At 44.0% G+C, this 26,262-nt stretch overlaps 2 protein-coding genes across 5 annotated transcripts; one reads left to right on the top strand and one right to left on the bottom strand.

Annotated features, from left to right (window-relative positions):
- Positions 1-265: 265 nt before the first annotated feature.
- dda1 (DET1 and DDB1 associated 1) lies at positions 266-6,461 on the bottom strand. 4 transcript variants are annotated; one of them, XR_014569361.1, is made up of 6 exons: positions 6,143-6,461; positions 5,211-5,291; positions 4,425-4,476; positions 4,137-4,198; positions 2,502-2,678; positions 266-2,463 (listed from the first exon to the last, which is right to left on the bottom strand). XR_014569361.1 is itself a non-coding variant. In XM_083767111.1 (6 exons), exons 1-5 carry the CDS (start codon positions 6,149-6,151, stop codon positions 2,574-2,576), a joined length of 309 nt encoding a protein of 102 aa, XP_083623237.1. In that variant the 5' UTR covers positions 6,152-6,461; the 3' UTR covers positions 266-2,463; positions 2,526-2,573. The 4 variants fall into 4 exon arrangements, 2 of the variants coding, with proteins under 2 accessions (XP_083623237.1, XP_083623236.1); XR_014569362.1 differs by having other exon boundaries at positions 2,522-2,678; XM_083767111.1 differs by having other exon boundaries at positions 2,526-2,678.
- A 14,501-nt stretch (positions 6,462-20,962) lies between these two features.
- abhd8b (abhydrolase domain containing 8b) lies at positions 20,963-24,883 on the top strand (the record flags this gene model as incomplete). Its single annotated transcript, XM_083767812.1, has 4 exons — positions 20,963-21,753; positions 22,557-22,727; positions 23,322-23,538; positions 24,564-24,883. 4 exons carry the CDS (start codon positions 20,963-20,965, stop codon positions 24,786-24,788), a joined length of 1,404 nt encoding a protein of 467 aa, XP_083623938.1. The 3' UTR covers positions 24,789-24,883.
- Between the last annotated feature and the right edge of the window lie 1,379 nt (positions 24,884-26,262).

The raw sequence follows: 26,262 nt of genomic DNA, 5'->3' as shown, positions 1-26,262 counted from the left end.
GTTGTGTTGTCTACCTACTAATTGTATGAAAGAAATTACCTATATAAAACATTCTACAAAAATGAAGGTTTTTTGTTTAATGCTTTTATAAATGTCATTGTGGGGTTCAAATAGCTTCCAGATGACAACCCACAAAATCCCAAAATGATTAGTAAAGGCTAGATGTAGCCCAAATTATTGGGTCTCTGATGCACATATTCTTTGGGGATTTACTGAATCATACATCCTAACCATTCCATACATTAAAATATCACATGACCACAGCTGAGCTGAAATCCAGTTTTATTTGAACAAAGCTAAAAAGAACATGGTTGGCCAAATACACAAGATGGGGCAAGGCTTGGGGTGTTGCAGAACAGTCTATTCAAGCAGAAGCATACCATGTATTTACGCTTCCAAGCTAGACAGGTTACATATACTGTAGTTATGAAGGAAGAACACTCGACAACCAGTCAACCCACATTGCAGCATCTACAGTTAAAACAAAAAAGAGAAAGAGGCCTTGCTGGGCAGTGTTCACGACATTAAAAAAAAAATCTATATTCAGTGTTGTTCAGTACACCAATACAACCTGAATGTCAAGAACAAGGCAGGATGGCAACAGCACTTTGCAGTGCATGCTTATTTTGTGCATTCAATGGCAGATCATAGAATATGCTTTAGCCACATGAACCCTATCGTCCCTATTCTGGGGGCAAACATTTGGGGGAAAATAGCATGATCTACAAGCTCACGACATTGCAACACATAGTGAGCTTGTAGATCGGCTACCATCAGTGAAGATATTTGGTGGACTGGGGGAAAGGTGCGGACCTAGTATAGAGCCACAGGGGACGCCGGTCAAATAAGTACATAGAGTTAAATGGTTAAAGTCCCCCTGCTCCTTCGAAGCAGGGTTCTCAATAATAATCTTCCAGGACCATCATCACCAGGAGCGTACAACCAAGAAAGATATCCCAGCCCAGAGGCAAGCAAGGCCCAAAGTGACCAAGCCACAAACGATGATAACTATAGGTACCGCAATTCAATAAGTCATACTGTAGAATAGACAACCCCCACCCCTGATGTCACTTAAGCATTCCTGAAAACATGCAAGGCAGGATAACATCCACTGGACATGAGTGCTCTTCTCTTTTACTTAATTGCCTACAATATCCTGTACATGTTATTTTACACTGGCTACTATTTACACACATATTTCTTTCCTAGCCTTGTGTACTTGTGCAGATAAATTCAATGAGTTGGCAATGGAACATTTACAACAACTCAAGAGCACTAAGCACTTTTACAATACTTCCTCCTTTGTCCCATCAAGAGAAAGTTGGTAGGCCCACTTGTCATATAACATTTGAAAGCCTGGTGGCAGTGTTGGATGTAGAATATTTCTTAAAACCTCCATCCCGAAACGGAATGGAGGTATGTATTTTGACCTTTAACTCAAATGAAGGGGGAAATCGTGGAAGAGTTTCTCCTATATGTTGTGCTGTTCTTCACAGTGCATCCTTGGGTCCATTGAAGCAAACCGTGTGGAGAAATGTTGCGACCCCCCCCCCCCTCCCCCCGTGTGGTTGCAGGGTGGACAGTTAAACCGAGACGGTTAAGCACTGTGGCAAGCAGGAAGCACATTGCCAAACAGGACAAAACAATAAACATTATAATAAAAAATAGTAACAAAAATGTTTTCTTCCCATACATCAGGACAGACACCCAACAGTAGCTTGTTTTTTCCTTTTTACATAAAGCTACACTAGTTACATGCCAGTATGTAACTGTTTTTTAGAGTAGTGTAGTGTCTGGCTCTCATCTGTCAAGTGTCTGATGCTTGATGTGCTGACACTCAATCATGCAAGTAATACATACATACTGTACATACTCAGACCTTAGCATGTGCACAATCATACACAATACATACACATTGAGGGTATGGTCAAACTAAATGAGGGCAACACCACAACACAAAGTTCTCTCAGTAATATCGGCTTCAGTTTATAGTAGATTCTTCTGACATGATGTTTCTTATATACCAAGATAAATAATAATGGGTTCTAGAGGCCTTTGAGGAGAAAATGCCGTTAAAGGGAAATTTGCAAATTATGCAATACATACAGTACATTACATACTTAATATAAGGGGGACTTTAAGTTATATGAACTTTGTGCCAATACAATTAAATCACAGATTAAATTGGGGCGCCTTAGTGGCTCACCACATAAATAACGCGCAGCACGCAGCTGGCCTGGCTTTGAATCCGCCAGAGACACCTGCACTCTCACCGTTTCTAGCTGAAATGCTAAATAAGAGACTGATTAAACACTCAATCACCTTGAAAATGTTACCGTCTGTAATGGGAAAGTGTGTTAAACCAAACACATTTATTCTAGCAATAGTAAGGCTTTAATGTCAGGGTGGATTGGTAGAGAACCACCAGAAACCTTCATCGTGTTGACTTACATTGACCATACCCTGTGAACACACACACACACACACACACACACACACACACACACACACACACACACACACACACACACACACACACACACACACACACACACACACACACACACACACAACTATGAATCCTCATTCATCTCTTGGCTATCTGTCCTGGCAATCTTCCTTGGAGGTGCCGGGCTATCCCCCTCTCCCTGCTCCTGTTCCCTCTTCTTTGCTGCATTCTGTTGTGAACAGTGAATAAAATCAGACATTATCCGATTGACCATTATACAGTGGAACACAGGGTAAGGTTCAATTAAAGGGATATAAATGATGTGTATAATGTACAGCTCAGGCGGAACGCAGAGGAGAGAGATAGGATGAGGATATAACAGCTGGCTGTGTCCGTGGCTGACAAGCGAGTGCGTGTGTTTTACGGAGGGTAACTCCTTCATTCTATTTGATGGAATCACCCCAGTTTGCGTCTGGTCGGAACACGAAGGGAGCGTAAAGACAAATTCCAATACCGCAACTTTCACACTCACTCGCTTTCCTTGCATCCTCCACTCGCTCCTTAGCTCCGCCCCCAGCAAGGAGGAGAGGATTCGATGCAAGGACAGAGTGGTGGAGTGGATTTGCCTCTAGAATCGGAATGTACTACGTTGTCATTTCGGTGACAGCACATTCCGCGACCACTTATGACGTGTATCAATTCAATTCAAACGGCTATATTGCCATGGGAAAACATACATTTACATTGCCGAAGCAAAAGTGGTGGAACAATACAGTGTCACACAGAGTCAGAAAGCTGGATCACTGGAACCGTACAGTCTACACAGAATAGACAATTCATCATTTTGTGCATGTAACCGAGGTTAATGTGTATGGTAACATGTGCAAGGCAATTTATGAATAAACGCCAGGATGCGCAAACTTATATATTATGATTGTGAAGGCATTCCTGACCTGCCTGCCGCAGGCTGCGTTCTTTTTTGTCCAGTATAAAGAGGCCAATACATCAAGCTGAATAATTTAATTCATAGCAACAAAAACCTGCCAAATGATTTGATTCCCGATTTGTCTAGTTAAAAATAAAATGTCATGATGTCCCCATCTGTGAATATGACCAAATACAGACACGTGATGGCATCCCACTGAATCTCTGGAAGAGCAGTACTTAAATTTTAAAACAGTGGGAAATTGTATTTTTTTTGTCACCACCTGGTGGAGATACTGTATATTGATACAACATAAATCCAACATTAACCTTCTGAATATTTTACGTGGTTAAAGGTTGTCTCAATTTGATTTCTGATCTGTATACTAAATACAGACCAGAAGTTGAACACATCTTTACATGGACACAGTTGCCACCCAACCCAAAAGTCGATACATTTTAGTATCATTCTCATAACATATTTAATTTAGACATTCCTGTGTAGGAAGAGCAAATTAAGCCACATCTATTTGTCCAATTTTAGCTGATTTCTCTGCTGCCTCTGGATTTCTCTGCTATCCGTGGAATAGAAGGCATTGTACGTACATGCATGTGCTATATTGTGTGTGTAGATATTGTTTTAGAGAAGGCAGGTTCTAAAGTGGATGGCTCATTTAAACTACTCACAACACGGCCTGAAAAGTTAAATTTGTTAAATTAGAGCTATTGCATGGTACATAAAATGCTCCTTTCTCAGGCTCACCTTTTTGTCCCACTGCTGATGAAGGTAGCGAAGGAGAATGTTGGTTTTCTCTGTTACAATAACTGAAGGAAATAAATAACCAAGAACCAGTGTCACCATTTTGAACAAATTATGATTTTATCAAATCATTTCATATCATGAAAATAATATTTCCAAAATATCAGGCAAAATATTGCCTTGCCATTGTTTTTATTTCTCAAGCTTTACTGCCTAATTAAGACTTTGAAGCTGAGCCAATTGTGCCCAACAGTACATTAGAGCAAATATGAAAATGGTTTTGGTACTTACTCTGTTCTGATGGGTATTCACGAGTTGGAAGATACACAGAGGGCCTCCTGTTCTGTAAATAAGGATTTAAACAAGTTGCCAATATGATAAAATCACATTCATCGATTCATCAAAGGTTTTATATTCTTGGGATAAAAGAAAAATGTTGCTGTTAACATGTATGCCATTTATTATTGCTTTTTAATAGATTATCTAGCTCAGAACTTTGCTGGGATTTTTTATTATTATTTTCATAAACTGATACTTGGTATGGTAGCCAGTTTGTACTCACTCAACACTCATTGTTAATATTTACTGGGTAAATTCTCTGCTGGTCACTACCATCATTGCAAGTCTTTAGTTAATTCTTGCACTTCCCATGAGCTCTTAATTGATCCCTTTGAACGTCAAAGTGGTTGTGTGTGTCAAATGCGTTCTGTGTCCGTTAGTGCATTGCAAAGATGGCAGTCACTTTGGTAGTTGTCAGAGAGTGGAGGCTGGAGTGAGACAGATCTGAGAGTATGCCTGTGTGACATCACCATAATCATGCCTGGAAGTTATGCGGCACTTTCTGGCCTTGACAGTCCATACATCCAAACAGAAAAGTCCTATCCGATTGCACTAAACGTTAAACAACCTTAAACTCACTTTTCTATTCTGCCATTCACTTTATGCATGTGCATACCCTCCAATATATAAAATTTAACTTTTTTTTTTTTAAAGGTTACACAGTATAGCTTTAAGAAGAACAAGAATCAAGTCTGTAACTCATATCAAGGCAAGAGTGACATAATGTAAGCTACTCACGGATGCTTTACAAACAGAGTCTGCATGGAACCGGCTGAAATTGCTCTTGTTGTAAACAGGGAGCCCTTTCAAGAAATCTGCCTGTGGGAATAAGACAAGTTATGATATGAGGATAGGATAAATGTTTTGATGAATTGAACAATGTGGACCCTGTTGTAAACAAGTGTAATGCTTAATTGGGTCGTCCCCTCACAGTTAACAGTCTTTGTAATGAGTTTGTGCTTGAAATGTACTGTAATTCTGCAAACTGTTAATAAATATTTCAATCAATCAATCAAAAAGGCCCAGTTGTTCGTCTTGTTGTGTAATCTTACAATACTATATGCCTTTCCCTTCCATCGCATCTGATCTATTATGAAGCATATATGTCGACCTACTACAATCATTGTCAATGTCCACTCATTTCTGATGCCAACCACTTAATTACTACTGTAAGCCACGGGCTGGTCATTCATTCAATTGTGAAAATGGAACTGTAGCTTCAGCTTCAACTATGAAATAATTCTGTCTCAACGATCAATGCTGAAAATTGTTACGATTTGTATTGGTTGGCCATGGACAGTCTGATCATGCATCAGGGAGACATGATCATGATGATGATAATCAGGGTGGGGAGCCCCGGTGACTGGGGACAATGGTCATTGAACCCACGCTGGGCGTTCCCGGATCAAGGCAAGCCATCCTAACGAACAGGCCCCCCAGTAACGTTGTCGAGCACCCTTCAACCTTGACTACAGATATCTATTCTGCAGGAATCTCTGAGGCTACACATCCAATCCTCAGCTGAGAGCAGTCCATCAAACCCTGCTGCCGGTCTGGCCTGGGCGAATGCTAACCAAGAGGCAGATGTAGCTAAAGTATCAACAGTTGTCTTATGAGCTATATTTTGTAGCGAATAACATGTTTGACTTTGAATGCACTGGGTAGTTTACCTTTTCCATGATAACGGCAGCAATATCCAGTGTCGACACGCCGACTTGTGGAGCTCAGCTGCCTGGCTCGCTGTGTACTCGGTCGTGACGGCAGGCTTGTTAGCCACCCTAGCTTCAACTAGCTAGCCGACACACAATCTTCTCAGTTCCCCGCGGGAAAATACAATGTAAATGACACCCCTTCACGTGGAAATTGTTGTCGTCATTCTACACACGAGTGGTCGTGGAAAAGCGGTTATAATATTGGCATAAAACGTGAACACGTTTGTGTTTAAATGAGTTTAGCCTGCTAGTTACAATAAACAAGACTTCTGCTAGCATTATGGCTGGGAGGTGACGTTTACTGAAGCCACGCCCACTATAGCGCCCATTGGGTTTCAGCAATTTTCACGTGTTAATACTTGACTAGATATCCAATCAAAGATAAAGGGGGGCATAGTGCATAATTAGTTTGAAGCACTTGTTTAGACATTGGCGAGTCCCACACATACACCACCACCCATGCCACGGTGCCACCCGAACGGTATTAAAGGTTTATCATCCTCATTGTTTGTTTTCACACTTTCCTTGACCCCTTCCACAATGGTGTATACCAGGGGTGCCCACAAGGTAGATCATAAAGGCTGTGCAGGTAGAACACATGAGTCACATGACATGCCCCTAAAAACAATCTGCATCTGCCACTTGAATTCCAGAGTGTTGCGTAAAATACAGTAGCATTATAAAGTTATAGGCCTACAGAAAGAACCCCGACCAATTCCATTTTCACCCTTCAGCACCACTATTTCAAAGCCCCCTCAGCCTGCCTCAGGTACTTTTTTATTTTTTATTTTTACCATTTTCAGCAAAGGGTCCCGTCTCTGGGGACTGGGGTGCAGTCGGAAGAATCAGTCTCAGACAGTTAAGACTGCTGCTGCTCAGTCAAGAGCACTGGGCATCACCCGTGGCAGAGTCAGGTGGATCATATCATCTCTCAGCTATGCCCCGAAGCAGCTGCACCATGCAAAAGGCAGAGTAGAGGACCGTCTTCAGAGCTCTAAAGTTTTGTATAACTTCTACATGCTAATGATAAAAAAGGAAAGAGGAAGAAAAATAAACGGTCCATGAGTTTATTGGATCCAAACAGGGACGAAAATGAGACAGAATCATCCTGCCACCAAACCAATGGGTACTGTCTACTGTCACACACCTGTTGGGATCAGACCTTACTTTACACAGTTATGTTATAGCTCAGGACAGCTCCACACAGTAGTCTAGTTCAAAATAAGTGGGTTGAACCTGCACACATCCAGTTCGTTGCTGGTGCTGGACACAGAGTGATAGTTCAATTTAAAACACAGAAGAAATTGTGGTTATTTTCCTTCAACTCCTTCCACAGCGGATCAGATCTGTTTATCGGCATGTGTGTCTAGATTAGAGTTAATCTGGCAAACTGACTGTTGGACTGATTGATCAGCGCCAAGTTTTGTGTTCAAACTGCCAGTAGGCCACAGAATCTCCAATAGGCCTATAATGGAATGAATGGGGGCTATGGGGCTTTGGTCGGACTGAAACCTTGCCAAAATGTTGCATCATACATCATGGATACATCATGTTGAGTGACATAGATGACCGATGCCACATGCTGACCACATGAAGTCCATGAATCACATTGCTAATTTATGGGGTGTGTCACACTAGCCTATATGTTAATAGATCTATATTTACAGTGAAATATAGGTAGGCCTATATCTTTTTGAGGGATGCTAGTGATGCGCCATCCTGTGAGAGGGTTATCTAATAGTCCAATAAACAGGCTGTACACTTAAAATTATGGATTCACAAGATCTGGCATTTATTGATTGCCCACAATTATCCCAAATTGAATGGTCATGTGATATACATATGAACAGCAAAGACATATATGAAAGCAAATACGACCTGTTACATCACGAATTCGGATTCGATCATATCAGTCCACAGATTTGGGGGCCCCGCGAAGCGCAGGCCAGAGAGTTAGTCTGTCCCGGAGAATTCTGACGTGTCACTCCCTGGCCTGCCACTATATAGAAATCTCTCTCCCACTGAGTGACCTTGACTGCGCACAGCTCGGCTGCACACTCTGAAAGTAATGGTAACTGCTTGAAGGGTCTACTTTCCCCCACCACTAGCCCCCCAGCTTTGAGGGGTTGTGAGAACACAAAGATTGGCTGATGATTGGCTGATCACCCCATAGCGATGATTTTGTCATCACACAAGTGTGATTTTTACTATAAAGAATCCATTTCATATACCTTAGATTCTAAAGAATATGAAAAACATTGCCTATAGGGTTTCTCAAAATCTTGGGTGCCTTATGCCTTCCCACTAGCCTAACATAATTCACATTTGATACAGTTGCTGCATTTTCCCGGGTGGCTTCACTAGCCTGGTACCGAGGCTACTGGTCCCTTAACCCTCCTTCACTAGCCTGGTACAGAGGCTACTGGTCCCTTAACCCTCCTTCACTAGCCTGGTACCGAGGCTACTGGTCCCGTAACCCTCCTTCATCCAACACCTCCCTTGGAACACTTACTTAAGGAGGCAGTGGTGGCCGAACGGTTTGCGGAGCGGTCTTGATATCGGAAGGTCGCTAGTTCGTATCCCCGGACCGGCACGTTAAAAAATTACCACCATTGAAGTGCCCTTGAGCAAGGCATTGAACCCCTACTGTGCAGGCCTCACTAGCAGAGGATGCCAGCTATCCCACCAGCTAAACATCTCCCAACAAACTCCACAGAGAAGGCGTTGTCTTTATGAAGTTTTACTGGTCAATTTGTGAAACTGTAACAACAAAATAAAACATTTCCAAATTACTGTTACAATACAGTCAGAAAGCATGTGTCAAATAACAAGAAACAACATAAAATAACCTGCCATCATAAACGTATTACTCACAACATTGCTTTTAGCCCAAGAGGAGCCACAGACAGCAGTACACTGGAGCTGAAGAGATCTGACTGACTGCAGGCAGCGCAGCTGAAATATATATAAGTCTAATTGCAAGCACATGGCAACCAGAAAATAAGAAACCCTGAGCTACCAAACAACTAAACATGACCACTACACAGTGGGGGCAGAACACTCCCCGCTTGGGGTCTTCAAAGATCCCACACTAATCAATAGAATCAGAGTCTCTTCCTTGTGCACCTGTGGTTGAGAAGAATGTGCAAGGGCGTGATAACTGGCTGTTATTAAGGTGAGGTACCAGCACCCCTGTCCTTGCTGTAAGGGTGGTGTCATCTCTGCATGCATTCCCTTGAGCATTTTCTCCATGAACTCTAGAACATGGCGCTGTGGTCGTTTTCCCAGTGTCCGCCAGAGTGAGACAAGGCGGTGGTGAGCAGGTTTCCGGTTGTTAGGCAGCCGTTGTCTCGGTCTGATCCAGCTGTCGGAGTTGTCCTGCTGGAACTTAGCTTCCGTGGTCTGAAGAAATCTTGTGTCCTCCATCGAGGGTGCAAGTTTGTGAATGTCAGCAGTACGAGTGAAGATCTGGCCAAGGCTGTCTCCTACAAGCGCCATTGCTGGATGGTGTTGATGCTTAGGCGCTTGACTGAACATCTCTTTCCCTTCAATATGGCTGATGCACGGCTGTAGATGATCGTTCTCTCGGATGCTTGTTTTGTAGCTGTCCATGGGCACCTCCAAGGCATACGTCACCAACGACTACCCATCCTAGGTCGAGCCTTTGGGCGAATGGCGCGTTGTCCTTACTTATCACTTATCTGCTCACGGACTTTGTGTACCCTCAGGATATCTCTGCCCAGTAGAAGGAGTATGTTAGCGTCCGGATCGAGCGGTGGTATTTCGTCGGCGATGTGCTTCAGGTGAGTATGATGGCGGGCTGCGTTCGGGGTAGGTATCTCGGAGCGATTGTTAGGGACTTGGTTGCACTCGAGGAGTGTAGGTAGAGGAAAGCTTAGGTTTTGGTCCGCTGACTCCACGGTGTAACCACAGGCTCTTCTCCCCGCAGTCTCTTTGAGTCCAGCACATGTCTTCAGCGTATATGGGTAAGAACACCCTGAGATCTTGAAGACATTGAAGAAATCGGACCGTGCAAGGGAGCAGTTACTCTGCTCGTCCAATATAGCGTACATTCTCTTGGACTCCTCTCTGCGACCGGTAGGATATACACTAACAAGGCATATTTTGGAGCATGCGCTCGCACTGTGTCCTTCACTACACACTTGTGTGCACCTTGAAGTGACCTCCTGGGAATCTGCTTTGTCCTCCTCCCCGCCGTGCTCTGAAGCGGGAGGGGACGACTTAGACTCCCAGGTGGCTGGTCCTGGGTGGAGCGCTGCTACATGGCCCGTGCTCCCACATTCCACACATTTCACCTCAGCTGAGCAGTTTCTGGCAATATGTTGAGTAGAGGAGCAGCATCTGAAGCAGATGGAGTGTTCTTTCAAAAGCTGTTTGCGTTCTTCTAAACTCTTTTCCCGAAAGCCTCTGCATTTCTTCAGGGGATGAGGTTTTCCATGTATGGGGCAGTGTTTGTTGGGTTCTGCAGATTTATCAGCTTCTTTGGAATCAGGTTTTTCTGTCGATGACACTTGAGTCTTGTGAACATGCACAGGCATCTTTACAGGCCTCTCCCACGTGTTCTTTCTTTCTGTTGAAGCTTGAGTAAAGAAGCTGAAACTGGGATCTGTGCGAGCTTTTGCTTCTGTGCGAATGAAATCTACAAACACAGAAAACGGAGGGTAACTGACAAAATGTTCACGCTTAAATCTTGACCCGAAACTGATCCACGTTTCTTGAATACTGTACGGAAGTTTCTCAATGATTGGATTAACACCTCTGGAGGTGTCAAGGTATGTCAGACCTGGCAGGTAGCCATCCAGCTTGGCTGCTTCCAGCTCTGACAGCAGGTCTGCTAGATCCCGGAGTCTCTGTGGATCTTTCATTGTAACCGTGGGGAAGTTCTCGAGCTTGCTGAAGAGAGCCTGCTCGACGGCCTCGGGTGCACCGTAGGTTTCGTCGAGTCGATCCCATGCCATCCCCAGTCCAATATCCGGATATCTGATATTGACTGCTTTGATTCTCTTGACCTGTTCTTTAGAGTCTTTCCCTAGATAGATACTTGGCTAGCAGGTAAAGTTCTTCTGCAGCAGATAAATCTAAACCAGCGATGGCACTGTGGAACGATGTTTTCCACGCCCAGTAATTCATCGGCTGGTCGTCGTATGAAGCAAGCCCTGAGGTCACCAGGTTACTGCGGGCGAGGTATCTTGCAAGGTCACTGGTTTGAGAGTGGGCGTAACTTGCTCCACTGGGCATTCCGTGAACAGGCTGGTAAGTAGGAGATGGGGACTGCCGATTGTAGCTCTGTGTTAGCGGTACCCAACTTTGCTGAGGAGCCTGAGATGCATAACGAGGCGTAGTGGTGACAGGTGCAGCTGCTTGCACATCATTATGTTGGCGAGCATGTTGTACGTGACGAGGCACAACATTGACGGGGGCAGCACCTTGCATCTGACTGTGCTGCGGAACTTGGCTAGGTGTAGTGTATGCAGAGACAGCATACTGCATCTGGCTGTGCTGCGGGACATGTTGTACATGGCCAGGTGTAGTGTACAGGAAGGCAGTTCCCTGCATCTGGCTGTGTTGAGCTTCTTGTTGTACATGTTGACGTATAGTGTACGCAGAGGCAGAACCATGCGTCTGGCTGTGTTGAGCTTCTTGTTGTACATGTTGACGTGTAGTGTACGCAGAGGCAGAACCATGCATCTGGCTGTGTTGAGCTTCTTGTTGTACATGTTGACGTGTAGTGTACGCAGAGGCAGAACCATGCATCTGGCTGTGTTGAGCTTCTTGTTGTACATAGTGAGACATAGTGTGTATAGAGGCAGAGTCTCACTTGGATGGTGTGTGATTGTGATAATGTTTGCGTCACACCATCCTTCTTAGCTTGAACTGACACCTCGCTTGGAGGGGGGGCCTTTGGGACATCAAACTGTTCTGTGTCAGACGCACCACCTGTGATGTCAACATATTCTGTGTCGGACAAGACACCTGTACTCATCCTGCTGGACTGCCTTTCCACATATGCAGCGGTGCGCTGGTATTGGCTATGTTTTAGAGACCTGGAACCCTTACTGCGTACCTCAAGATCCATTTCGATTAAATCAGTCTGCAATGACTTTGCCTCTGCTATGGCAGCATCCTTTTCCTTTTCGATATCTAATGCTTCGAGCATGGCTTGAATGCGTGCTGACTCAACCTTTAATGCAACAGTCCTTTCTGAGTGTGCTGCTCTGGCTAATGCAGCTTCGGCTCTTGCATTTGCCATTGCGATTTCTAGATTAGCTCTTGCACTGGATGTTGTGCGGCCTGATTGAGAGTTTACAGAGCGAACATCCTCTTTACTTTTGTTTGTGTTGGTTATTCTTTCCATAATGACGGTGATGAGTTTAATCACAGAAAGAGTTCAAGCTGGCCTTGTGTTAGCCACTTAGCTCTTGGGATTGTGTAGCTCTGTGTAATGGCTGTCCGGTTCTCCATCGCAGGCTGTAATGCTGTTTTTCACTGTGCAGGCCTCACTAGCAGAGGATGCCAGCTATCCCACAAGCTAAACATCTCCCAACAAACTCCACAGAGAAGGCGTTGTCTTTATGAAGTTTTACTGGTCAATTTGTGAAACTGTAACAACAAAATAAAACATTTCCAAATTACTGTTACAATACAGTCAGAAAGCATGTGTCAAATAACAAGAAACAACATAAAATAACCTGCCATCATAAACGTATTACTCACAACATTGCTTTTAGCCCAAGAGGAGCCACAGACAGCAGTACACTGGAGCTGAAGAGATCTGACTGACTGCAGGCAGCGCAGCTGAAATATATAAGTCTAATTGCAAGCACATGGCAACCAGAAAATAAGAAACCCTGAGCTACCACAGGGTGGTGCTGTTTCACACAATAACAACTAAACATGACCACTACACCTACATGACCACTACACCTACCATGAAATGTTCTATGAGCAGGGCCCATAGAGTTATATGGCAGGGCCTGGCTGTAAACAAGTTCTTGAGCTTAGTCCAGTTACCCTGGGTAAACATGGTAACTTTGCTTTGCTTACCAAGCAACAACAGCCACGACAACTGCATCAGCAGATTCAGCACCCTATGAGGAGTATGGGAGCTTGGATAAACTCAACTTTTTTCATGGTTACAAAATGTTACAGCAATAGCATAGTCATATGCTACAACATAGATATATAATAGATATATAATATAGAAATATAAAACATACAATTAACATCACAGTAATGGAATTGTATGTTCAATCTGATTTGCAGTGACAGCACAAGTGTAGTGTGGTGCAAGTTCTGTGCATGCATATCTCACACGCACACGCGCACGGACGCATGCACATGACACACACACACATACACACACACACGATACAGTTTCAGCTAGTGGAGCGCGATGCGTAGGTCACAGCGTGCATTTGTGGGATTAAAGAAAATAGACTAGCCTACACGTGCGGAACACTGCGGATGGAGACTTTACGCGTGCCGTCCAGACGCCCCAATGCTGCAACATTTTACAGATATGCTACAAGTACAAGCTGTTGCTGTACTGTACCTGTACCCTGTAGGGCTACTTTAAAAGTGCTGAACGACCCGATGCCTCATGTTGAGGATCCAGATACAATTAGATTATTGGATTGACTGTCTGCAACAGATTAGCAGGACAGCTCGCCTGCTTGACCGATGCTTTATTATAAGAAAACACTCGTGTAATCTCACAGGGATTCTTGAAATATTAAGGTAAGGATTGTCACATTGGCATATTATTAGCTACTTTACGGGGCAATAAGGCCTGGTATGTTTATGTGGTATAGGCTCTTGCACATGGAGAACTATTAAGTCATTCGACAAGAATCGACATTAAGAAACTCTTAAATGAAATGTAATTTACTAGGCTACAGATTGACAAAAGGGTAAACATTCTAGTAGCCTGCGCCAGACCACTCTTGTATACTCAGCTTTTTTTTACTCCCCTATTCAGCCTAAAGCGCGCACGCTTTGTGTTGTCTGCGGGAACTATAGGGCTTTACCTCACCTAAACACTGACAGATAGGCCTATAAACAACTAGAAATGTCACAAATAACTCAAAACTAACTATATGATCACAAAACAAAATGTGCAAAAGTGCACAGTTAGAATGATCATTAATAACCCCTCAGAAATGCATTTTGTGCAACTATTAGCCATGTAGGTATAGAATGCCTGGCTTGGTGATTGTTGTTGACATGTCAACTATAATTGGATAGACTCTAGAGTAGCCTTAACTTTCTTTCTAATGCTCTTTTCTGGACAGCAAGAGCAATCCCCCTATACCTAAACAACCATGAGGCCAAATTGAAATTATATAACATTCATGGAGAATCTCAGAGCAAATAAATGACAGCTGTGTGTGTGTGTGTGTGTGTGTGTGTGTGTGTGTGTGTGTGTGTGTGTGTGTGTGTGTGTGTGCGTGTGCGTGCGTGCGTGCGCGTGCGTGCGTGCGTGCGTGCGTGCGTGCCCTGGCAACTGGCATGCAAAGGGTATGTCTACACCACAGCGGAAAATCTTTTCTGCAGCCGACACTTTCGGTTGTCGGCTGCCGACACTTTGACTTCTTCCGGGGCTTTGGGCGGTCCCCTACCAAGGACTGTCTAAAGAGGACAAGAAGCGAAGACCGTAAGGGTGCCGCCATGTTGCTCACATGGTGCTCCATGGAAGGAAAAAAACATGCGCAGTTGCAGACCAAGGAAGCTGAACGCGGAAGTGTTGGCTGCATATAGCCCATTGCGCATGTTTCTTTCCTTCCATGGAGCACCATGGCGGCGCCCTTACGGTCTTCGCTTCCCGTCCTCTTTATACAGTCCTTGTCCCCTACACGGAAGCCTATTTATGGCCTGTAGTCCTCTATTTCGAAGTGGGCGTGAGACTAGTGACAAGTGAGTGACAAGCTGTTGACACAGACAAAGGTGCATTCTAGTGTAGGATATATGTTGCTGGCTTGCTACTTGGCTATAGAGTCAAGACTGTCTAGTCGACTGGTTAACGTACGTGCCTTTGGAACGGAGGGCCCGGGTTCACTTCCCGGCCGAGGCTACAATAATGTTGTTTTCGACGACTGGCGCGACGGCCAGCTTACATCTGACGCTCTCCTCCGCGGCAGATGTAAGCTGCCGACAACTTAAGCATAAAAATGAAGTGTGTCACCCGGTGGTGAGAAGGAGATTTTTTATTGATTGATTTAAATATTTATTAACAGTTTGCAGAATTACAATACATTTCAAGCACAAACTCAATACAAAGACTGTTAACTGTGAGTGGACAACCCAATTAAGCATTACACTTGTTTACAACAGGGTCCACATTGTTCAATTCATCAAAACATTTAGAGACGTACAAATAGACACATCGAACCCGGGCCGCGGCGGTGAAAGCGCCAAACCTTAACCACTAGACTACCATGGAGAAGGCTGTGGAGGCTAAAGAGAACTCGCTATTTTATAAAGTATAAAGTTATTTTCAACGTCATCAAGGATCAGGGTTACAGTAAATGACAATGTAATTCAGCCAGGGGTGCCATGGATGAAAAGATTACAGGGGTGATCTGAAGCAAACATGAGAACCAATGCTTTACTTTATTTCTTCAGACGATTTTGGACAGGCAATGTTACTTTGAGGTGCCCAGATATCTCCCTGTATCCCTCGACATTCACAAGTTCCTCCCAGGGGCGTTTGGGTCTGTGAAAGAAGAAAACTCCAATTGAAACTCCGCCCGTAGATGGCCTGCAGGCTGCATCTGTTCCATTGGCTAGTGCATATCACTGCCGGGTGACACACTGCTTGTCGGCAGCTTACATCTGCCGCAGAGGAGAGCGTCAGCTGTAGGCTGGCCGTCGCGCAAGTCGTCGGCGGAAGTGGAGCATTTTCTCCATCCACCAGCTGTCTAAAAACCCGGTTTTTCGGAAAATATTTTCCGCTATGGTGTGGAAACAGGGAAAGGGTTCGGGGAAATTGAGGCCCAATGCATTCCAACGGCGGCGGTGGCATCCTCCGCTCTGTTGTTGTTGATCGCCACTTATTACTATTATTTTTCAACACTATGACAAAGGAGAACACATTTAAAGCGGATTTTCATGAAAAGGATGATGTCGGCGCGGTGGTTCTTCAAAGGTTAATGAAATATAGGCAATCAAATCCACACATTTTAGGCATACATATTTAACATTCAATATGGCGGCCATGCAGGTATCCATGCAAATGCAAACAAGAATCTTTGAATTCCTCCTGCTCTGAAGATTCCAAAAATGTATAGTTTTGCTAATATATATTTACTAATGTTTTAACCAGGGGGGCATTCTAGTCAGACAGATATTTTGTGAAGCCACTAAGGAAATCGGGACATCCTGAAACTTCATATAATGGCCTGTTGTGGCGCTGTCATTGGGCCCAAAAAAACCCATAGCCCCATAGAGGTCCATGTATTTGGGCCCAACTTCACCTAGACTGTATTACCTTAATAAACATGGTCATGAATACTTTCTGCTTCCAGTCACTAGTTTAAAGTCTCATTTCTCATGTCATAATATTCTTTTTGGAAAATTATGGTCCCATTTATTAAAATAATGAACATATGTTCTGAGGGGCGTGGCTACCGTTACAGTCTATGATCGGGAGCCACCCTTAGAGTATTTATATTTATAGAGAAGGCACTCAGAGGAAATCTTGAGGCGAAATAGACATAGTGGCCGAATGAAGGTATTGCAGCCTGGCCCCAAACACATGAACGCGCTGTCCGTTGACTATCATTGTACACGTTCACAACGGACGACGCTCGTGCGCGTTTAACGGCAGCGCGTTCATGTGTTTGGGGCCACTCACCATTGCAATCCGTCCCAGAATGCACTCTGTTCCTACCAGGAAGGAGGAGTGAATCCGCCTCATGCGCTTTTGAGCAACTCAATGCAAGTGGATGGGAGGAGAACTCGGGTGTCTTCTCTATAGATATATATACTCTATGGAGCCACCCCCGTTCGAGTCAAAATAAAAACCAACTAAGAAGAAGGGGGGAAGTCCCGCCTCGTTGTCTGGGCCAGCCAATGGCCAGCTGGGCCCAAACGGATCTAGAAAGATGGCGATTTACAATTCAAGGTCTGACTGGCTTCATCTTACGTCCATATCAGACCCAGCGAACGCTTTGTCCATTTTATTTTATTTTTTACAGTCTATGGTTTTAACATTGTAAACCTGAATTTACCTAGGTGGCGCAAGTACAAGTCCTTGTGCAAAATCCTTTAGGTCTCTATTGGATTAATTGACCCAGAAAACATGGGATTTGCATATGTAAATAACTTTCTATGTAACTTTCATGTATTCATTAGATGTGAATGTGTTACCCTCTGTAATATCAAACTGCCCAGCTGATACTGCTGCAGTCAAAACATACTCACCAGTCACCACCACCACACAACATTGCTGTGTGGGCAAAATATGTGCAAGTATCCAATCCACTTTTTGACTCCAAGGAACAGCAATGTCTGTGTTCACCTACGTGTTGGTTCACCTATGTGTTGGTTCACCTATGTATGTCACTTGTGTTTATGAGCACCAGTATGAGCACCAGTATGACTGACTACCAGTAGGGGCGCTGTTGTGCCAGAAAGAGAGAGAGATAGTATTAGTGCTGCACTGTTGCCTGCTAATGAGAGAGAGAGAGAGAGAGAGAGAGAGAGAGAGAGAGAGAGGGAGAGGGGAAGGGGGGGTTAAAAGCTAAATACACTGTAAAGCTAAAACATAGAAATACCAGCAAATCACAGTACACTGAGTACAGATATGAGACAGTACAGACACAGGGCACAGATAGTCATCCAGGGAAACTATAATCTCCTGCAAAAAGCAGTGCTTCCATGATTTCAAAACCATGTTTTTCAGCTGGATAGGTAAGCATTAAGTATGTATCACAGGTTATTAAAACAAAATAAGAAATTATTATGTATGTAGTATGTACAGTAGGCCTAAGTATGTATGGATTTAATTGACAGTATTTATTTATCCATCCAAGTTCACAAAAGCTCTATTCAAAAGGACAACGCTAATGCACTGATATTGTTTCTTTCAAGAGAGACAGCTTGTGATACAGTACGTAGATCTCAGGTCAGAGAGAGAGAGAGAGAGAGGTATAATCCCTCTGTGTAGAGAGGGAGCAGCAGGAAGGTAGGATAATACCCAGAGACATTCACATAGCCACAGTTTTCAGTGCTGATAACAAACTAAAAAAGCTATACCTGGCATGAGTTATGACTACTCTGTCTTTCTGATTATTGTCTCCACCAGGCCGAAGGCCTAGGGGGAGAGTATGTTTTGCACTCCGTCCGTCCCTGTGTCCGTCCGTCCGTGTGTCCGTCCGTCCGTCCGTGAGGAGCTAATCTCGGCCACCGTTAACCCGGTCGATGCCAAATTTTGCACACACACTCCCTGGATGCCAACGATGAACCTCTGCCCCAAACTTTCCAGAACGGCCTGTTATAGCGCCACCAGGAGGCCGCTTTGTGCAAAAAAAGTTTTTGCACAGTACACCTACACATTTTGTCCAAACATCACGCAAATTGGTACACAGTCTCTCTAGAGCCATTCAACGAAACCGGTCTTTCAGACTCCATCCTGATTGGCTAAGATTGGCTTCCAAAGTTCACAGGAGTGCTCAGTTTCAAACAAAATGCTGCAAATCATGAACACATCGCGTGATTTCCGTGAAATTGTGCACCCACATTCCCACTAGGCCCAGGACGAAATGCCACATGAACAATTTCAACTCAGCCTCAAGGTGGCGCTATAACTGGCCGAAAAGTGTTTTTACCTCTAACTGCACGGATCTGTGGATAACTTTGCATGCCAACTCCCTAGAGGCCAAGGAAAAACCTTTGTCTGGAATTTTTCACATCTGCTCTTTATAGCGCCACCAGGAGGCCCACATATGTAAAACACATTTTCTATTATTACTCCTTCAGATTTTATCCACATTTCACGCAAATCGCTACACATGATCTCCATAGTCATGTGATCAAGACAGCTTTGTTTGATTTCTCATATTCCATCCTGATTGGCCACGATTGGCTCCTACAGTTTTCAGGAGTAGCAAATGGCCACAACTCCTCAACGCAGCGTCCGATTGCGATGAAACTGTGCACGCATATTCCCACTAGGCTGAGGAAGAATCCTGGTGGAGACCTGTGCCGATTGGCACTTTATCTAGTTAAAGATGGAGTGCCATGATTTTCTTCCACCCTAAAACATGATCATCGGGTCTTACTGTTATATAAGGAGGAAGAATTTCTTCAAAAAGCTATGTATGTTTGGAAATAAGTATTGAGGGTGAGGCTGTTATCCTCGCTTATGCTAATACAATATTGTCTCAATATTAATATTAATAATACTACTAATAATAATACACTTTATTTATATAGCACCTTTCATACATAAATGCAGCTCAAAGTGCTTTACAGAGCAGAAAAAATAACAAAAACATAATCAAAACAAAAACAGCATTAAAACAGGCATGCAGTTAAAACAATAGGACAATAGCAAAGAGGACAGTGGTACAAAAATAAGAACAGAGTTATAATATCCTTGTAATATTGATATAATTTACTACGGCAACAATCACATTTAATAGGCATGTTTTTGGGTGCATGAAGAATCGTGCAGGTAGATTTTGTTCAGCAAGACTGTGTTTGTGTGTGTGTGTGTGTGTGTGTGTGTGTGTGTGTGTGTGTGTGTGTGTGTGTGTGTGTGTGTGTGTGTGTGTGTGTGTGTGTGTGTGTGTGTGTGTGTGTGTGTGTGTGTGTGTGTGTGTGTGTGTGTGTGTGTGCACGCGTGCGTGTGCTCTCTGTTTGAGAGCATTCTCTATTTCTTGACCTTCAGCATAAATCTTCCTATAACCATTATGTGTGATTCACCCTGGTGCATGTCTTTGGGTCCCTGTGGGGATCAATAGAACATGGAATAGAGGCTTGCACAGTGTGAGCACATGCTTGCCGGATTTAAGAGAAGGATATACTGGCCCATTCTATTAATAGCCTCCTTGACTTGGTAAACGAAGTCACCACTCAGCCAGACAGAAAGTAGCTGTGGTTAAGGTTAACATACTGTAATTAATGGATTTTGCGGGCCTCAAGAACACAGAATACAGTGAACACGTACAGAACAAGTGCCTGCTTGGGAAATGAAAGGTTCCTGCTTCGATTGCTTCGATTGTTTGATTCCAAAATAGGGACGCTATGATTCAAGTGGCTAAGTAACATGTTGTACAACAACTACTACAAATTACTAAAGGGTTAAACAGGCCTTCACTATTTTAAAAACCTGTGTGTCATTTACAAGCTATTTATTTGAAGAAAAGTACATGAACTCAACATTATCAGTCATTGTTTTCTGAAAAAAACCAGTACCGGTCCATTATCCTTCCATGTAGTGCAGAGTACACACTTAACTCGGATAGACTACTTGGTCTGTTTAGTTGGCTCTTGTACCCTTTGTACCCTCTGTATTCTTAAAGGGATGTTTCTGCATGCACCTTTCTTTGTCATTGTGCAGTTATGATTATGGAATAAATGTTTGATTATTTGTGTGTGTGTGTGTGTGTGTGTGTGTGTGTGTGTGTGTGTGTGTGTGTGTGTGTGTGTGTGTGTGTGTGTGTGTGTGTGCGTGTGCGTGCGTGCGTGCGTGCGTGCGTGCGTGCGTGCGTGCGTGCGTGCATGCATGGTGTGTATTCCAACAGAGCAGCAGCCATGCTGACCAGCTTCATGGATTATCTTTTCTGCTGCCTGACTAGAAAAGCAGCAAACATTGTGGTTCCCATAGAGACCTCAGAACCAGCAGATGGCTATGAGTTTGTGGAACTCAAACCAGGCCGGATTCTGCGTATCCGACACATCATCCCTGACCGCCCTGTGGTCGAGGAGCCCAGTGCACAGGCAGGCAGCATGAGCTGTAAACGCAAGATCACAATTTACCGCAACGGGCAAATGCTGATAGAAAACCTGGGAGACAGAGAAAAGCCAGAGATGGAAAACTGCCAGAACGGAGATATAGAGCCCAACAGCACGAGAGACGCAGGGGCAGAGCAGTCCGGCAACATCGGCTCCACGCCACCTGTCACCATCAATGAGACCAAATGTGACACTGGGACGGATGTGGCGCTTGACGCAGAAGAAGGAATGACACCAGCTCCTGGACAGCCTGACCAGCCTCAGCAACCCAGGAGACGCAGATGGAAGCCCAAGCGCACGGTGGTGATCGACTGCGAGAGGAAGATAATGTCCTGTAAAGGGACGCACGCAGACTTGGTGTTATTCTTCATCCACGGCGTGGGGGGCTCTCTGGACATCTGGGGCAACCAACTGGACTTCTTCTCTCGGCTGGGCTATGAGGTCATTGCCCCGGACCTGGCTGGACATGGTGCCAGCTCAGCACCACATATAGTTGCAGCATATACATTCTATGCCCTTGCTGAGGATATACGACTCGTTTTCAAGAGATATGCACGCAAGAGGAATATTCTCATTGGACACTCTTATGGGTAAATCAGATGACACTATCCACATGCACAGTGGCTCACAAAGACAGAACTAAGGATTGATTGATTGATAATTTTATTACACAATAAAATGCAAACAGTACCGTATAGTAGTCAAGCACAAAATGGTCCAAAAGGATAGTGCCGAAGAAAGACCTTGCGATCTTGTTTCCATTCCCATACATTCATTCAAAACACAACAATGACATCAGCAATGATATATCTCAAACATAATTGGGTACATGTTGGAATAGTAGGGGGGGGGGGGGGGGATAAAGAGGTGGGGCAATCACATTCTCTCCCTTTGACCTGATGACAGTGACAGATGAAAGGACAAGGCCCCAGGGGGGTGTTTGACATTCTAGTTTTACTGAATGTCAAAGTGCAGTGCCTATTCAGAACATGTGCCCCTTTGGAGCCCATCCGATCGACTTCACCCTCGACACTGCACTTCATTAAGAAATCAATAATATACCTGGTGTTCGCAAAGTTTGAAATCGAGCAGATTCTCAAGATATGTAAAGGACAGTCATACAGACAAATTCCTGGAATTTATGATGTTCATCTTCAACATATACAATGCTCATAGACTAAACTAAATGATTATCGCTTTAAGTTTAATTACTGACACTACTTTGATGCAGTGTGTTGAGAACAAGAACGTTGTTTGAGGAAAGTTCCATTACAGCCACTGTCAACATTGTTTCTAAGTTATTACATTGTAGACAAAAGTACAACAAATCCTGATTCCTCTGACTTCTCTGACACCCAGGCCAGTGACGTTTTATTTTATTCTCCTCCTACAGTGTGTCATTCTGTACTTTCCTGGCCCATGAGTACCCAGACCAGATCCATAAGATGATTATGATCAACGGGGGAGGCCCCACAGCTTTGGAGCCCAGTCTCTGTTCCATCTTTAACCTGCCCACCTGTGTACTACACTGCCTCTCCCCTCTACTAGCCTGGAGCTTCCTTAAGTATGACTAACTCTGTGTGATTGACTTTGTGTGTACAAAAATGTATGTGTTCATACGTGCACAAATAATTTCATGTAGCTGTGCAAGTGTGCATGTGTGGTGTGCACGTGTGTATGTGTGGTGTGCACATGTGTGTGTGTGTGTGTGTGTGTTTTGTGAAAATATCAGGATACCAGCAGAAAGGGACAGTGCATGCGCTGTTTGTTTTTATAACTTGATACATCGTTTTTTGTATTGTATTTGTCCCTGTCAAATAAACATAAATAATAATAATCAAAATGATCAAATATGGCCCAGGCGGTTAGCTCAACCGTCTGGGCACCTAGGCTGCCGAGCCAGCCTGACGGCGTGCCGCGGGTTCGACTCCCGATCCCGACGGCCTTTGCCACGTGTCTCCCCACCCATTTCCTGTCAGTCCTGTCAGTCTTTCAACCTATCAATAAAAGTCATAAAGATATATCTTTAAAAAATTATCAAATATATTTTTTTATATTCAAATATGTTTTTCCCCCATATTCGACGAATCTTTGATATTGGAATATGAATTTACCGGCCCTAATGTGCATCTTGTGGACTCTTGTGGACCTTCGATAGGGCTGGTTTTGCCCGCCAGGGTGCCAGAGAGAAGCAGCTGCTGAAAGAGAACAACGCCTTCAACGTGTCACCGTTTGTGCTGCGTGCCATGATGAGTGGTCAGTACTGGCCTGAGGGGGATGAGCTGTACCATGCTGAGCTTACAGTCCCCGTTCTGCTGGTCCATGGCATGTACGACAAGTTTGTCCCTGTGGAAGAGGACCAGCGCATGGCTGAGGTGAGGACAGCATTATCAGCTAGATACAAAGTGATCATGCTGACCATGCTTTTTGCTATGGACAGGACACCATATAACCAATGCTAATTCATTTCTAACTAGAAAAAGTGCCCTTCTGGGCACAGGTCTCCACCAGGTTATCCACAGATCCGTGCAGTTAGAGGTAAAAACACTTTTGGGGCAGTTATAGCGCCACCTTGAGGCTGAGTTGAAATTGTTCATGTGGCATTTCGTCCTTGGCCTAGTGGGAATGTGGGTGCACAATTTCACGGAAATCACGCGATGTGTTCATGATTTGCAGCATTCTGTTTGAAACTGAGCACTCCTGTGAACTTTGGAAGCCAATCTTAGCCAATCAGGATGGAGTCTGAAAGACCGGTTTCGTTGAATGGCTCTAGAGAGACTGTGTACCAATTTGCGTGATGTTTGGACAAAATGTGTAGGTGTACTGTGCAAAAACTTGTTTTGCACAAAGCGGCCTCCTGGTGGCGCTATAACAGGCCGTTGTGGAAAGTTTGGGGCAGAGGTTCATCGTTGGCATCCAGGGAGTGTGTGTGCAAAATGTGGCATGGACCGGGTTAACGGTGGCCGAGATTAGCTGCTAACGGACGGACGGACGGACACACGGACACACGGACGGACGGACGCAGTGCAAAACATACTCTCTCCCCATGCCTTCGGCCTGGTGGAGACAATAATCGCAGCACAGAGGCATCCATGGATTGATTACCTTGTCCATGTTTGACAGGGAAGCACTGTTGCTATGAAAGCAAATTCCTGTTCTATACCTGCCTCCTCATTCCTCTCCTGTATAACTGTGTCCATCTCCTTGTCTGTCTCCTGACAGATGATTATTTAGGGCAAAGTTAACAAAGGTATTGCAGTTTGACAATCTTACTTTTAACAGAGATACATGTAGCGATTGATAAAGTGAATGAAAAAGATTGGCAATTGTAAATAGAAATTATTACCCTGTATACAACTGTGTTGTAAATTCAAACTAATATTTGTTTGTTTTCTGTCAGATTCTTCTCTTGGCTTTCCTAAAGGTACTAGATGATGGCAGCCACATGATTATGATGGAATGTCCAGAGACGGTCAACACACTTCTACATGAGTTCCTCCTCTGGGAGCCCGAAATCCCGTCCAAGAAAGAACCCAAAGCCCGCCCAGAGACTGCGAAAGCCCGACCTGACACTACCAATGTGGCACCTGAAACAGCAACAGTCCGACCTTTAACTGCTCAGTAACCTCCTCAAATGGCAGCATGTATGATAATAGGCAGTCAAAGGGTATACTGTAAGATGCTCTCACTGCACATTGACTGTGATCAGACCTGAGGATTCCAGAGCATAGAACAGTCATGGCTGGCCATGACACCATATCCATGTGTGCCTCTTCTGGAACTCAAAACAGTTGAACTGAGGTGGTCCTGAACTGCTGTAACCGTATGGGGTGGACTAGATTTGCCAGTCCCTGAACTGGTCTAGCTGTCTAGAAAATGTGGATGTGAAATGTGGTGTCTGGAGTCGAGGACGTCTCGTCTTTGTTGCAAAGATGGACAGATCAAAATGGGCACCAATCACATTTTGTTTCCATGAGGATGCTTGAGGTTCTCCATGGCAGATATGCCCACGGCTGTGCCTTGAGGTGATGTGTGACCAAGGAAGGGTCAGAAACAGGGGAAGGGGGTCCAAATGGAGCAGTCACGGGGGATTTCAAATGAGCAGTACCATGGTCTCTCATTCATCCTACTAAAAAAGCTGCCTGTGTGTGGTGTCCAAGAGCACATACAAGTGAGGGCCTCCTGTAGTACTGAGGAATACAGTGCTAATGGTTTGACTTAAAACCAACACAGAAACACACATAAAGGAGTTATGGAGAGGCAAAGGTGTTAAAAGTAAAGTATTTTAAGAAGATTATAGTATTTTAGGAAAGTTAAATCGTCTTAAACAATACTTTTTTTTATATATTGCTAAATTGTTTTTCCAAGCATGCTGTTTTTGGCTTGCGCAAACTGCAAGGCCTTGAGGCTCGTATGGTGTACCGTACCCGAGCGAGCTGAGCCATCATTACGAGCAACATATTGCACAATGCAGCTTTCTATTCAAGTTTATGAATTAAATTCATATTATGCAGTATTTGTGGTTGCAGAAATGCCATATATGTTTAAAATGTGAAAACATTAAAAAAATATTTAATAATTTATTTAGATGTACTACAATAATTGGGGTGCTGCTGGCATATATGACAGCCAAGACATCACATAACAGAGATTATAATATGTGCATGGCAAATCAGTGGTGCTTGAACAGCAATGTTCAGTGGTGAAGGACTTCATTGAATCAATTGAGAAGCGTGATGAATTTACTAATTTAAACTAGTTTTTCAGAGAGGGAACATGACTGCACATGAGAGACTAAGGTTTAAAGAGCATTCATCTGTAAGGAATTTGCGCTTATTTTGCACCAGAATTATGCTGAAGAATGATCGTTTTCCACATAGTATTTGTTGGCACGTACAGTAGTACATACCAAAGATTTCCCAAGCTCTTGTTCTGTCTGTCATTTACAGTATATTTAATGAGGCCAAAGTTTGTCTGAAATTACATTTCAAAATCTTTACTCTCCATCACTTTGTGCACAATTGACAATCACTTTGTGCACAATTGACAATTAACAGTAACACATGCTGCAGACTACTCTACGTAGCCACTTTTAGCAG

Source organism: Protomyctophum parallelum (genome assembly GCF_964188405.1).
Source record: "Protomyctophum parallelum genome assembly, chromosome: 6".
Taxonomy (NCBI): Eukaryota; Metazoa; Chordata; class Actinopteri; order Myctophiformes; family Myctophidae; genus Protomyctophum; species Protomyctophum parallelum.
Note: the sequence above shows the minus strand (reverse complement) of the source record. Positions and strands in the feature narration are given on the sequence as shown.